General features: G+C 38.3%; 2 protein-coding genes across 2 annotated transcripts; both read left to right on the top strand.

Annotated features, from left to right (window-relative positions):
• The first annotated feature begins 2,290 nt into the window (after positions 1–2,290).
• On the top strand, positions 2,291–5,133 carry kxd1 (KxDL motif containing 1). Its single transcript, XM_083893174.1, has 5 exons — positions 2,291–2,427; positions 3,164–3,278; positions 3,847–3,999; positions 4,072–4,118; positions 4,213–5,133. The coding sequence occupies exons 2-5, from the start codon at positions 3,181–3,183 to the stop codon at positions 4,470–4,472; spliced, it is 558 nt and encodes a 185-aa protein (XP_083749300.1). The 5' UTR covers positions 2,291–2,427; positions 3,164–3,180; the 3' UTR covers positions 4,473–5,133.
• A 730-nt stretch (positions 5,134–5,863) lies between these two features.
• LOC310930575 (endoplasmic reticulum-Golgi intermediate compartment protein 2-like) lies at positions 5,864–14,549 on the top strand (the record flags this gene model as incomplete). Its single annotated transcript, XM_083893607.1, has 13 exons — positions 5,864–5,969; positions 8,109–8,217; positions 10,016–10,062; positions 10,170–10,237; positions 10,362–10,402; positions 10,535–10,636; positions 10,725–10,817; positions 12,625–12,680; positions 12,760–12,858; positions 12,944–13,041; positions 13,136–13,298; positions 13,744–13,823; positions 13,927–14,549. The coding sequence occupies 13 exons, from the start codon at positions 5,864–5,866 to the stop codon at positions 13,990–13,992; spliced, it is 1,128 nt and encodes a 375-aa protein (XP_083749733.1). The 3' UTR covers positions 13,993–14,549.
• Positions 14,550–14,641: the final 92 nt, after the last annotated feature.

Here is a 14,641-nt window from a genome sequence, read left to right as displayed (position 1 = left end):
TGGTATCGAGGAACAAAAAGGGACAGTCGACGTATTTATTTCGGCCTGAACGACACGGTGCATTTTGCATGAATGGCAAACCACTCGTCCAAAAGACCTAATGATCTGATGCATGAGTCTCCTAAAGATTGCATGGCCTTATATAGACTGTAAATCTTACTTTTATTTTTTTGACCCATTTCTCTGAGGTTTTAACTTATTTTTATATGTAAAAAAAAAAAAAAAAAGGAAAAGTAGAAAGTGTCTTTGCATCATAATAATAATAATACACACAATTCAACAGTAAAACACACAATCGGTCTATAGTCACTCAGCAATGTCAATCACAGTGTTCTCTCTCATTCCCGGTCAGTATACGGTTAAAGACTTTATACACGCTGAAATTCTATGCCATTGCCTCTTATATACCACAAATGTGTTGTGATATATAGCCTAATATTACTTATTTATCTAATGAAAGCCAAAGCACATTGAAATTCACCCAATGTCAAATCAATGCAGGTTTTCTATGGACACTTGTGCTTGTCCGATGTCATTTGTATGTATGTTTATGGTATTCTAAACCCAACACTAATATGAAAGTTCATACATGTGATGTTGTCGTTGGGAGCAGAGGGTGTGTTCTGTACATAGGGGGAGGCTGAACCGTATGTGGTTCTTACGTGGGGGTCATTATTTATTTATTTCATATTTATTTGTATCACTGTGCCGCTGCTTAGAGGTGTCCTCCTTTGAACTCTTCTCATCTTTAGCTTAAGCATAGCATGTTTTTTGTTTTTGTTTTGTACAACTGAAATTGAAGGTAATTCTCACGCGGGCTTTCTTTAAAGTTGCTTTGAATTACCAGCTGTCAATATTTGTGAAATGATGTTAAGTATTTATTTACTCATCAGTTGAGTTGCGTGCAGCCTAACTTATTCTGTGTCACCATTTTGGATCTGTATCTAGACTGAAAATAATGATAGCTTGCTACCAAACTGTACTTTACCCTTGTTTAGCCTGTAGCTGCAAATGTTTAAGGACAGTAGGATACCTAACTGTAGACGTGCATGTACTGTTGCTATGCATTTCCTTAGCTTACTAGTTAGACAAAGCAGTTTTGTATTTTTTATACATCATGTACTTTTTTTACTTGTCCCTTAATAAAAAGCAATTTTGTGAGTTTTCTGGAAGTTTGCAGTTGGTGGATTTATTGATATCATGAAAATTCAGATTCTGTCAACTGAGAAATGACATTTTACCATTGTTCAACAGGTTCTTGTATATATGATATCATATATATGAAATAACATCCAAATCACCCGCCTTTTCATTTTGTAAAAAGACTGTGAGAGTGGATGCTTGTTTGTCTCTGTGTCACTGTGATGGACAGGTGACCTGCCCAGAGTGCGACCTTGCCTATCGCCCTATGTCACACGGGATTGGCACCAGTGACCCTCATGTAGATTATAACGCGTTAGAAAAGATCTGTCCCCCACTCTGGGTGATGAGAATGAGGCTATTCTTTCAAAATGAATGTTAGATAACAACAGCTTTATTTGAACAGAGAGTGATTTTCTCTGAATATTGTAAATTCAGCTCCGGTCACTGGAGTCTATGTTGGAAGTCTGATCTCAGTTAAAACAGTTGACCTCTGACACCTCTGCTTTCACGTCCTCAAGGACAACTGATAATAACACAATATTCTATAGCAATTCATTATATTTTATATTTGGTAGAATTTCAAAGTAAAAGTGCACATTTTTTATATGGAATGGTGTATACTTAGTATGTATACAAGAAAAACACATGTTGTGATGCTGTGTGTGAGAGAGGACCTTCATTTCACAGCTGGTCCATCTCCTCCTGAAGCTGCTGGGATGTGATCTGCTGCTTCACAGTCAAGCTTTTTTCACATCAGCTCAGTGAAGATCTTCACTTGTGACCGAGTCCATCTCCCAATGAGAAAATGAGAACGTATTTTTAGTTTTGCTTTGTTTTCTCCTCCACAAATAATGTATTTTTGAATGAATTTGGTCATTTTGAGAGTTTTACAGCCTAGTCTTTTAGTCCCACCTGCAATACATGTAAACGACACCAGGGGGCCGCGGCAAAGCAGCAGCAGAGAAGAACACGGTTCATCCAAATGTGTTGCTGCTATCAATATTGAATAATTATTACGAAAGGTTAAGTTATCGTCAATTCTGGTTCGTATGCGTTTGTAATGTGTGTCGTTTTAAATAAAGAAAATGAGAGAAAGAAAAAACGAAAAAACACCGGAAACTGTGGTCATATGACAGGAAGTAAAAAAGAAAAACGGAAGTGCTTTGTTTTTGTTTTACAGTCAGCTGTCAGATGAAACATTATGCTGCAGATTTAACATCAAATATTTATATAAATAAAATTCCAATAAGCAGAAGTCGACAAACAACCGTCGTTGTCTTTCAGGTAGGTCATATGAATGGTGCTGCTCCGCTTGTTCTGTTAGCTTTCAAGCTAACAGTGTAATCAATGCTTCCTCACGGCTTCTGCTGAAGTGTTTTTATTAAATGAATCAAAGTTAACAAACTCTGTGATTAAAATATTACCGGAGACATGAGACGCTGCTGTTGACTGTTCCTGGAGAAGATGTTAAGTGTAGTAACGTTATTATAGTAGCTGTTAATACTGAATAATGGAATTCGTCTTAGTGATATTTATTCAATTAAAGAACATTATTCTTTCATAAGAGCTGCTAGACTAATGCACTGTTTTTGCACTTTGCATTTTTTGATAGTTCAATTATTTGTTGCCTGAGTCATTCTATGGCTTTCATTATACACAACTCTTTATTTTTACACTTGGCTATTATTTGTTTTTGAGAATAAATGACATTTGATCTTATTAAGTCATTCAAAAACAGTATGCAGAAATGCTGTTAGAAGCATGCTTATTTGTAGAGAAATACTGCAGTAGTAGTAGTAATGTAGTTGTAGTTCACATTTCTTAATAAAAAATGAATGCATTTGAATATATTTGATAATTTTGCTATAGACCATGTTTTTAATCCTGACCCATTTAGATGCATCAACAAAAGCATTTTACAATCACTTCACATTTGAATTTTAATCAAATCATATTGTGAGGACTGAGATACCCAGCCCTACAAGTACTCTCAAATTTCAGTCTGCACTTCTGTTTTCAGTGGTTGTGAGCTTCATCATGGTGGAGCCCACAGCATCTGGTGTGTTCTGCAGCAGGATGCTGAGCATGGTCAACTCTGAGGATGTTAATGCCATCATCCAGGCTCAGAGACACATGTGAGTGTCATGTTCTGATTGCCTTATATTTCTAAATATAAAACATGCTGTTTGATTTCATGAGTGATGCTGCAGCCGTATCTGCCAATCGACCAAACGTTTAGATGTTCCACAGATCAGACTGAGGGCTATAGGCATTTTCAATTACAGCTTCTACAGTTCTCCAGTGTGGTGATTTATTCAGATTTTATTGTGCATTTTAAAATACTATATCTATGTATATTTAATTTTTTTTATTTTAAATGTATTTCCATAAAGAGATTTCCTCTTATTTGAGTTAATACTTTTATCAATATTACATATATGTTATGCCTGTGTGTATTGAATATTTACATTGAATCAATATCTATTTATGTATCGGAGTGCTAGTCAAGGATCTTATGCTCTCATGTTTAGAATTTTTTTATGCCATTCAGGGAGATATAGGGCATATGTTTCAAATGTTTTTTTCTAAATATTGATTTTATACATATAAATGTAACTGTTATTATGTATTAGTGTGTGCCTTGCTCCATGCAAGTGCACACCTGAAGATCCTTGTTGTTTTTCTGCATTAATGTGGAAACAGGCTCGACCGCTTTGAGAAAACCAACGAAATGTTGATCAACTTCAACGGACTGTCCAATGTGCGACTGCAGCAAATGAACGAGCGCTTCTTGCTCCACACCCGCACCCTTGTTGAGATGAAGAAAGATCTGGACAGCATCTTCAGGAGAATCAGGTAAACACTCATCCACCAGAGCAAATGCACACACCAACACACTCTGTTTATTCACCTCTTCTACTTCTGCAGGACACTTAAAGGGAAGATTTCAAAACAGTACCCAGACGCCTTTAGTAGTGAGTTAGCATTTTCCACCATTTATCATCTCATATTCACAACAAAAATTTCCCAAATCAGTTTATCTAAATTTCATGTTTTTTTTTCTGGAAGATGTCCACGAGTCACCGATCCTCGGGGACGACGACGACGATGAGTTTGACCCAGTTCCTCCCAGTGTTGCCACAACAATCACAACGGCCAACTCAGAGCAGAGCACAGAGTCATGTGACACAAGTCCAGATGTGATCTCACCAACTGTGAGCAGATGCTCTGAAGATCTCTCTCAAGAGCCGCCTGACACGCCCACTTCTGATGTCCTAGAGACAGCCGTCCTACAGGACGAAGGGCCTGACTCGGTATCTGCAGAATAGAGTGGACAGTTTGTGAATGAATTCACTCAAATGAAACCAAGCTTTAACCTTAAAACTATTTTAGCAGGAGGTCATATTGTATATTTGAGCTTGTGTCAATCTCTTTATTATAATATTTGTTTTGATGCTTGATGTTAGAGGAGCCTATGAACTGTCTCTGAGGCTGCTGGGAATGCGTTTGTTTCTCCTACATCTGCACAGCACTAAAACCAGGCAGATAATGTTTGAAGTTGCATCGTATCTCACTATGATTATATCTGTCTTACTGACTGCAAACCTGAGCAAAAACTCTTGTTACTCATTTTACATTTTTCACATTTCAAGAGACAACACTCCTGACTGAGAGAAGAAGTCTCACATGACTCTCACATGTCTCTCTTGGCTTATGTTACTTAAAAAATCAAATGTTAACTGTAGTAAGGGTGTGTGATAAGCTGATGTTAATATTTTATACACCCTCTTACATCTAGGGGTATTCATCATTTCAGCACAGTTTTTACCTGATACCGTCTCAGTCTTGCCAACAACTTTTATCCGTGCTAACAAAGGAGGGTGGAGTTTAGGTTTATTGTTACCTGTGACTCTGGAGCTGTCAGGAACTATTTAAGGACTCTGTAAATGTGGTCGTGTTACTGCTCATTAAAGATGTCGATTTGGTTTAAAGGGGAAGATCATGTGAAAAATAATCTTCATTTATTATTGTTATATTTTGTTGAAACTGTTCCATATGAAGAGAGTAATAAAGCAACTCTGTGTGGTGTTGTGGACATGTATGAGCGCCACAGCTGTCAGTATTGTCAGTATTAATAAAACAAAGCTACATTAAATAGCTTCCATGTAATGTGACTGAATGTGCCTAATGCTAAATTGTATTTATATACTAGATGAACACGCTGTTTTGATTATTAATATTTAAAAAAAAACAAAAAAAACCTTAGTTTTGTCTTCTTGTATATCATGTGACGTCATTGTGTTGCTGTTGTATTTTTGTCAGGTCAGAATAAAGTATATTTTTAAAAACGTAATGGTAAATCACCACCAGAGGGCGCTAAGTAAGAATGAGGATAGTTTTTTCCCAGACAGCCGAGGTCAAACGACGCCGACGTCACCTACAGTTACCGGATCTCATTTTCTGTCATTGTTTATGTTGAAATTTAGTCCAAAGCACAATAGCCTTTAGCACAATTATGTGTTTTTGCGTTTTCTTTTAGACCGCACAGACATGTTGTAGTCTTCCAACCAAGCTAAGGCTAACGGCTGGCTCGGTTGTTGTCATGGTCAACACGTAAAAGACAAATGTATGACTGAACGTCAGCGTCTGTCCTTTAAAAAAGAAAAGCTTCCACTTTGTGTGGAGCTGAAGTTCGGCTGCTACCGGTGCTGCTGCTAACATGAGGAGGCTGAACAAGAAGAAGGCTCTGACTCTCATGAAAGAGTTGGACGCCTTCCCCAAAGTTCCTGAGAGCTACGTGGAGTCTACAGCCAGCGGCGGGACAGGTACACAAACATTCGTAGTGATGGACATAATGCATTCTCTAACCTTAACTATCACAACCAGTGGCTAACCTGAAGCCATACCCCAATCCTAACCTACCTTTTAAGGCATAACAACACGTTAGGACCAGAGTCAAAATGTCCTCACTGGTTACTTGCTGTTGCTGTTGCTGTTGCTGTTTGACATCTGAGTGGACGTTTTAAAGCACATTTTTAATGGGAAACATTATGAAAATCGTCAGCTTCTATCCTATGCTTTAGAGACTTAATAACTGGACTTTGAGCAACTGTATAAACAGAGTTCTCTAAAAGCACATTTATCTACTACAGCATTGGATATTAGAGAGTTTTACTTGACATCTTTTCATGATTCTTTATTGTCATGTACCCGGTTTTTTTCTTGTAAGGAGGCAAGTAACAAACAAAATGTCTGCTTTTTGCATGAGGTTTTGAAGTAAATCAACAAAGGAGTTCCATGTCAGTGTGAATGTGTCACTCTGTCCATCTTTCAAAAACATTCAACATCAAAAATCTTTCAGAGATCTTGTCTGCACTCTAACCAGATTTTTGTTTTTAACTTCAAATTTCTCTCTAAAACTGTACAGTGTAAATGTCTGATTTACAGTATGGTAGTCGTCATTCAGTGGTATGCAAAAGTTTGGGCACCCCTGTAAATGTTCATGATTTTCCTTTATAAACCATTTTATCATACTGTACCTCAAGCGACTCTGTTTGTGACAGGTGCAGAAAAAAGGATTTTTTTGCATTACTCTTCCATACAGCATCTCCTTGTGTAAAGTGCACTGAATAGTTGAACGATGCACAGTGACACCATCTGCAGCAAGAAGATGTTGTAGGTCTTTGGAGCTGGTCTGTGGGTTGACTGTGACTGTTCTCACCATCCTTCACCTCTGCTTATCTGAGATTTTTCTTGGTCTGCCACTTCAGGCCTTAACTAGAACTGTGCCTGTGGTCTTCCAATTCCTCACAATGTTCCTCACAGTTGAAACTGAGAGCTTAAATCTCTGAGATGGCTTTATGTATCCTTCCCCTAAACCATGATGTTGAACAATCATTGTTTTCAGGTCATTTGAGAGTTGTTTTGAGGCTCCCATGTTGCCACTCTTCAGAGAAGTTGCAAAGAGGAGAAATGCTTACAATTGGCCTCCTTAAATACACTTTCTCATGATAGGATTAACCTGTAAATGGAGGTCAAGGGTCACTGAGGTTACCAAACCAATTTTGAGTTCCAATAATTAGTGCTAAAGGTATTGAATTCAATAAAATGACGAGGGTGCCTAAACCTATGCACATGCCTAATTTTGTTTAAATAATTCTTGCAGACTTTCTGTAAATCATATAAACTTCATTTCACTTCTCAAATATCACTGTGTTTGTCTCCTATATGATATATTTTTAACTGAAATTTCTTATCCAAACAACCAATGATTTATAAAGGAAAATCATCAACATTTACAGGGGTGCCAAAACTATTGCATACCACTGTAGATGCCCCAAACCCAACCAGGTCTTATCCAGAACTTATGGAAAATTAAGATTGTATTACATCTCAAATTTTATCATTTTTCAGTAAAAAAATATTGGACTTTAAACTTGAAATTTCTCAAAAGCTGTTTAGTAAAAATATACGATATCCAGTAACGCGTAGATATCAAACACAACTTTTTCATTCTTATTCAGATCTTTTAGAGAGCTTTCTTTATACAGTTGCCCAAAGTACAGTTATTGGGTCTCTAAAACGTAGCTGCTAGGACTTTCATTATTTTTCCAATTCAAAGATGTGCTTTCAATCATGAATTCAGCGACACAGTGCTCTCAGTGTTTCATTTTGAAATAGGGATGTTAATGTCCTTATAAATCAACCAGTCTGATACAAGACCACATGGACACAGCAATCTGATATGATTGACTGAGAGTTATTTTGCTTTATTTTCCATGGAAATAAAAAACTACAATGACAACAGAGCATCTAAATCTCAGTGGTGAAGTGAAAATGGTGTAGAGTGAAGCCAGAGCTTATTCACACACCCTTTTACAAAATCATGATAGTATTGACAACAACAACAAATGAACAATGATAGATTGTGACGGTACTAGCCTGAATGTCCATGTCCTCTCCAGTGTCTTTGATAGCCTTCAGCCTCATGGTTGTGCTTGCCTTCCTGGAGTTCTTTGTGTACCAAAACACGTGGATGAGGTACGAGTACGAGGTGGACAGAGACTTCACCAGGTAAGAAACAAACATCACTGACTCAGCTTTGTACACACATTTGTCACTTTCTCTCTAAACAGTAAGGTCATTCAGTAAAGCCCTCCTTCATGATCGTTTAATTGTTAGGCAGAGTTGGGTGGTAATATTGTACTAAACACTCTGTGGTCTGCTGTAGTCCCTCTGCTTCAAGGTTATAACGAGTGTGGGGCTGTAACAATTACTTCATTAATTTGTTATTAATTGATGACTAAATGAATCGTCAAATATCTTTATGTTGACAAAGTCAAATTCATATGTCACTAAAACAGGGAATTTGATATTCTGTGAAACAAGAGTGAATTGCAGAAATTAACATGGAATTCGATTAAAACAACATTCTCAAATGTTGTTTGGGCCTAGTGACACCTCCAAACATGTTGATCTGCCTTGATTAAGTCAATAACAAACAACAATACAACAACAAACCTGGATGTACAACTGGAAAACAATCTTAAACTTCATGCACAGATTAGCGTATTTTCAAATTTCTCAATTTTTCAATTGAGAAAAGATCCAAATCTAAACCATTTTTTTTCTCAGCATCACTTTGAGATTTTAATTATTCATGCTTTTATCACAACTCACTTAAACTAATGTAATGCACTCGATACGTTAGCCAGACACCTCTTGCTCTAGTAGCTTCGTTGGCTTCCGGTTTGTTTTGGATTGATTTTTAAATGTAAAGTTTTAAAATGTCTTCATGGTCTTGCCCCACAGTATTTGTCTAACCTGCTTCAGCCATACACTCCCTCACACACTCTCTGATCAGTTGATCAGTCACTGTTGGTCGTCCTTAGAGTTGCTTTTACACATCAGACGGGCCGACTTACTTCCTGTCCTCTCTCTTAAATATCTAACACATTTTTTATCTTTGGCTATTAGCTGTTTTTATCCTTTTACTATATTTTAATTGTTTTTATTTTGTATTTGCCCTCATGTCTGTGGACAGCTTTGGCCAACAGGTGTTTTTAAAGTGCTTTGTAAACACATCAAATAATATCGTACATATCAAATAACGAGGGTGCATGAGCCTCATCTGGTGCAGGTAGACAAGCCTTTTTTTCTGCACCGCTCCAGCTTTATCCCCACATCCAAATAATGATCTTTATGACGAGGATCGAGTACAGTCACGATGAAGTGCAGGGGATCAGAGTAGATCTTAGGAAAACGTGTTGACAGACGCTTAAGAGTCCACTTTTCATTGTTTTCATGGTCTCAACCTTTGTGTAAAAGACGCCTGATGTAAAGTGAATGTCGCAGGGAGGTCATAATCTGCTCAGCTACTATTTTGATAAACCAATGAATCGGTCGTTTTAAATAATTATAACATGTTTTCAAATTGTTCTACTTCTTTATATGTAAATATTTTTTTCTTTTTTGCTTATTCGCTTACTCAAGGAAATTATTTATTTAAAAAAATTATTGTTTAAAATAATAGGATCACCTGTTAATTTAAATAATTTCAGTTCAAAAGCTCTAAGGACCACATCCTCCATAAATTACTGTTTCATTAGGCAACAATTTTATCTGTACTATACTAACTATACTATGACTTTGGAGGTTTTCCTTCTGATCACCAGTGGAGCTACGGGTGGGCAGCTGGGGAGTAGCTAATATAATATAATATATAATAATGCACTTTGCTTTTTCTGTTGTTCATGATAAAACGGTAATTAACTGCCAAGACCTCTTGCCACCGCTTTGCCACTCCATGTAGAATTTTCTTGATCCACCACTGCTGATCACTAACTGTTCTGCATTTGCACTTCTTTTCTAGTAAACTCAAGATAAATGTTGACATCACAGTTGCTATGAAATGCCAATGTGAGTACAAAAACTTTGCATCTCAGTTCTAAAAAAAAAAGGAAATCATTCATATTGGTTTGGGAGAGTATTATCGTGTGTGTGTGTGTTTGTACGCTTGCTTGCAGATGTGGGTGCAGATGTCCTGGACCTGGCAGATACCATGGTTGCATCCGATGGTTTAATCTATGAACCAGTGAGTTAAACTTTGTACGATGACATCAGGAAATAATAAAGATATGGAGCTGAAAAATCATCTGGGATTCAGTTGTTAAGCTTCTTTATTCTTGTCTGACAAGTTGTTCTCTTATATATTTCAGGTCAACTTTGAACTCTCACCACCTCAGAGGTTATGGCACAGGTAAGATCTGTTTACCTAAGACCTAAGACCTTACCTAAGATTTGTTGTGTTAATAACACAATAATACACTATTTAGTCATATTGTAAACCTGGTGACGTTGTTTCCTGAACGTTTCTGTCCCTCACTGTCAGGACTCTGCAGCACATTCAGGAGCGTCTGAGAGTGGAACACTCTCTTCAGGACGTTATCTTCAAATCTGCAATAAAAGCAGCTCAGCCTGATCTAACTCAAAGGTACCACATCCTGAAGTGATCACAGTGATAAAGCAGGAGGTGTTTTTCCTTTTATTAAAACATATTGTGTTTCTCTTCTTCCCCTCAGTGAAGACACCTCCACTACCCTCACTGCCTGCAGGATACATGGACATTTATATGTCAACAAGGTGGCAGGAAACTTCCACATCACCATTGGCAAGTATGTATCCACATAGTTATGAACTAATGTTCATTTTCATTATCAAAGTGTCTTTTATTTGTGTGTATGGTTGAAAAAACTTGTTGTACAAGCCTCAAAATTACAATGTCCCTGATGTTCCCCAGATAGTCTCGATATTTATGAATCTAAAATGACCGATTTTTAATTTTCCCCAACTGACAATCAAAAGAGTTGTTGATTAATTAAGTATTCAATTAGTAATCCATTCATAGATCAATTGTTTTAGCCAGGCTTTTAAGCTCAATGTATACTCCTGCGTAAAGTGCTCTACGTAGGTTATGGATACCCCTCTACGTCGCCGGACAGAACTGTCAGAGAGTCTCTCCGTCGTGTCTGGCTGCACAAAATATTTTTTAAGTGTCCGTCACTCCGTCAAGGGACAATGGAGACGGCAAAGGCTGTGATTGGTCCTCGCCTCAAATTATCTTAAAACTGTGTTTCAGGACACAGAAAATATTTATTTCAGGTGAGAAACGGCCACTGTTTCAATGTTAATCCGCTGCAACAACAACAACAGTCTTTCTCTCTCGGACGCCATTGCTCACTGTAGCCAGAAGCACAACAACCTTGCGTAGCGACCCCTACTGACCGGTTGGGAAATTGCAGTGCGTATCCAGCACCACATAGTGGCTCGAGGGGTCTCCGTGGTTACGCAGTCGGATAACACATTACGCAATCGGAGAAGTATAATGTGGCCTTTAGCTAGGATTTTTTTAGTGGGTGTCGCCCCCCCACGTTGACCCCTCCCCGCACTCATTGTGAGGCATGCGGTGACTCATGAAGTAAGGGCAAATAACCCAAAATGGAAAAAAACAGAAAAAACAAAATTTATTATTATGCCATTTTTATATCATTTATTTATTAATTAATTTATTTTTAATCTAATCTTGTTGTTATGGCTGGGACTGTGTGTACTTACCTCACTAAAGTCAAGGCATTGCAATTCTAGAGGGTGCCCCTCATCTGGTGTCTCCGCACCGCCCCTGCTGACTGTGCTCTTCTCCCTCTCCTGAATTGTGCGCCACTGTAAACCTATTTCACCGTATCCAACGCAGAATGGATGTGCAGTTTTATCCCCACATCCAAATATGACACATACATAATGATCTTTATGACAAGGATCGAGTACAGTCATGATGAAGTGCAGGGGATCTGAGTAGATCTTAGTAAAACGTGTTAACAGACTCTTAAGAGCGCACTTTTCATTGTTTTCACTCCATGGTCTCAACCTTTGTGTAGAGGACGCTTGGTGTGAAGTGAATGTCGCAGGGAGGTGATAATGAGGTGCGCTGTATGCAGCCAAGTTTCACTTTTGCTGTGCTGTTCTGTTTTACTGGTGTTTCAAACTGATCTTGGACAGACTCTAAGTGGCAAGAGACAGGCGCGTGCTGAAGGCAGTTTTTGTATATGTCATCACAACATCCTGTTTCAGTCGTGTCTTTCAGCAGAATAATGAAAATGCCTTTTTTTTGTCTATTTTCCGGGCCGAATCTTCGGTGCATCACTAGTTGACTTGTATCTCCCTTCCTTCCATGGCGCATTGTCTCCTATGCTAAAGGAGAAGTGAGGCAGTCAAGGTCCTTTCCTTAATGTAAAACATATTCAAATAACTCTCATTAGTGGCATTTGTTGCCACTGAGACACTTTCAGGTTCCACCACTGAGTTCAGTTCTAAGCAAATAATATTTGGATGCTGATGGTGTGAATGCTCTGGTTGGTTGTGGGAATGACAGCTTTGATTTGCCAGTGTGAAAACCCTTTCACTGACCACCTTTGACCTCCACAGGGCCATCCCACATCCCAGAGGCCATGCCCATTTAGCTGCTCTGGTCAACCATGACAGTGAGTTTGCCTTGTTGTGCACATTTCGGTCACACTGTAATGTCGAGGGTAACTGTTGTGACTGACTGTTTTGCTGCAGTTTATAACTTTTCTCACCGGATTGACCACCTGTCCTTTGGAGAAGTGATCCCGGGCCTCATCCACCCACTGGAAGGCACAGAAAAAATCTCTGCCAGTCGTACGTCTCCGTGTCGCCAAACACTGATCGATGTGAAGCTTCATTTTTTTGTTATAGTCATGGATTTTTCGTGTTTTCTCTGCAGCCAACCACATGTTTCAGTATTTCATTACCATCGTGCCAACCAAGCTGAACACCTACAAGGTTTCCGCTGACACACATCAGTATTCGGTCACAGAACGGGTGGGCGTTAATGTTGCTCTCATTTGTAACGTTTTTGTTTAGCATTTTTATTGATCAGTGTTTTAAATGTGTTTTAATTCCTGTTGCTCTGCAGGAGCGAGTGATAAACCACGCTGTAGGCAGCCACGGAGTCTCAGGGATCTTCATGAAATATGATATCAACTCACTAATGGTCAAAGTCACGGAGCAGCACATGCCCTTCTGGCAGTTTCTTGTCAGACTCTGTGGCATCATTGGAGGAATCTTTACGACCACAGGTAGATGAGCTGTTTAAATGACCTCACAGAAGTTTACAGTGTTTTTACCAGGACATGTTTGCATTGTTTTGCTGAAGTCTGGGCAGCTGAGAGCTTTAAAGTGACTCAGGAGTGGTTCAGTATAATCCATTTCCATCCATTTCCAAAACGTCGTTTTTAAAGGTCCCACATGCAGCTGCATCCTCATCACACAAACAAGGAAATCAATTTTCATAATCCAATGATGATAATGACTGTATGAAATCATGCATAACTACTGGTATTTTCTTAATTTGTGATGATTTAGTAAATATTGTAGAAAAACAGCTTTATACAGCTTGGAAAAAGCTAAAAATCATGTTTAATGTGTTACTTATGGCTGTCTGTAAAAATGCAGACTTAGACTTTGACCCAGAATCCTCTCTTTCTCTGTCAAAGAAAAAATAACATCTGTCCTCGTGTACAGGTATGCTCCACGGTATGGTTGGCTTCTTGGTTGATGTAGTCTGCTGTCGTTTCCACATAGGAATCTACAGACGTCTCAAGGTGAGAGGATCAGTGATTTTCTCTGCAACCCGTCTGCTCATTGTGGAGGGAAATTTCTTTTGGTGTCGTCATTGTTAATCTCTGTGTTCTTCTTCTTTCTCAGGAGACTCCTCTTGATTTGCAGGCAGACAGTGAAACCACAGCGCCGACACAAAGTTTAGATGACTAGGAAAAACACCTGCGCTACACCAGACTGAGCTCACCATCACTGATGAGTGATGAGATACAGAGAAAAATGTTTACATGTTGTTCTGTCAGACCAATTTTTTTAGTCTTTTTTTATTGTTAATGAATGGGTGAGAGAATCAGTCAGGATACAGGATCGATCACCGATCAATACCTCCACTAATTTTCTATCATTGTCACTGAAAGTATTTCTGTTGTTATTGTAGTAAGGAGAGTGTTCCTGGTGTTCTCAGGTGTTTTCTCTAATATGGGGATAATTCAGACTTCTCTGGGTTCTCATGTTTTATGCATACATTGATTGACGACGGGCGAGGCTTAATCTTGTGAGGGATGTTTTTTCATTGGTGTCCTTTGGTGACTTCAAGTTGCAAAGAGGTTTTAATCTGCTAATAATGAAGGAAAAACTCTTTGTGTCTGTGCAGTGGTGGAGGATTTAAGTGAAGAAACTAGAAGATTTTTTTTAAATGGTTCCACAGCTGTGCCTGTGTGTGTGTGAGTGAGTGAGTGGGTGTTGCAATTATGAGGCTGATTTGTTCAATAAATTCCTCCTTCAACTCATGTGGATTCATCGTTAACAATGATAATAATAATAATAATAATAATAAATATATAAATAATATGAATAATATTAT

This window comes from Microchirus variegatus, assembly GCF_963457635.1.
Source record: "Microchirus variegatus genome assembly, chromosome: 8".
Lineage (NCBI taxonomy): Eukaryota > Metazoa > Chordata > Actinopteri > Pleuronectiformes > Soleidae > Microchirus > Microchirus variegatus.
The sequence above is the reverse complement of the archived record's forward strand: the minus strand, read 5'-3'. Positions and strand labels throughout refer to the sequence as shown.

What these genes read in the sequence shown, in the direction of transcription:
- kxd1 (XM_083893174.1), top strand. Translation starts at nt 3,181, where the DNA reads ATGGTGGAGCCCACAGCATCTGGTGTGTTCTGCAGCAGGATGCTGAGC. An exon ending in ATCCAGGCTCAGAGACACAT is followed by an intron (nt 3,279 to 3,846) that starts GTGAGTGTCATG and finishes ATGTGGAAACAG; the next exon opens with GCTCGACCGCTTTGAGAAAA. An exon ending in GTACCCAGACGCCTTTAGTA is followed by an intron (nt 4,119 to 4,212) that starts GTGAGTTAGCAT and finishes TTTTTCTGGAAG; the next exon opens with ATGTCCACGAGTCACCGATC.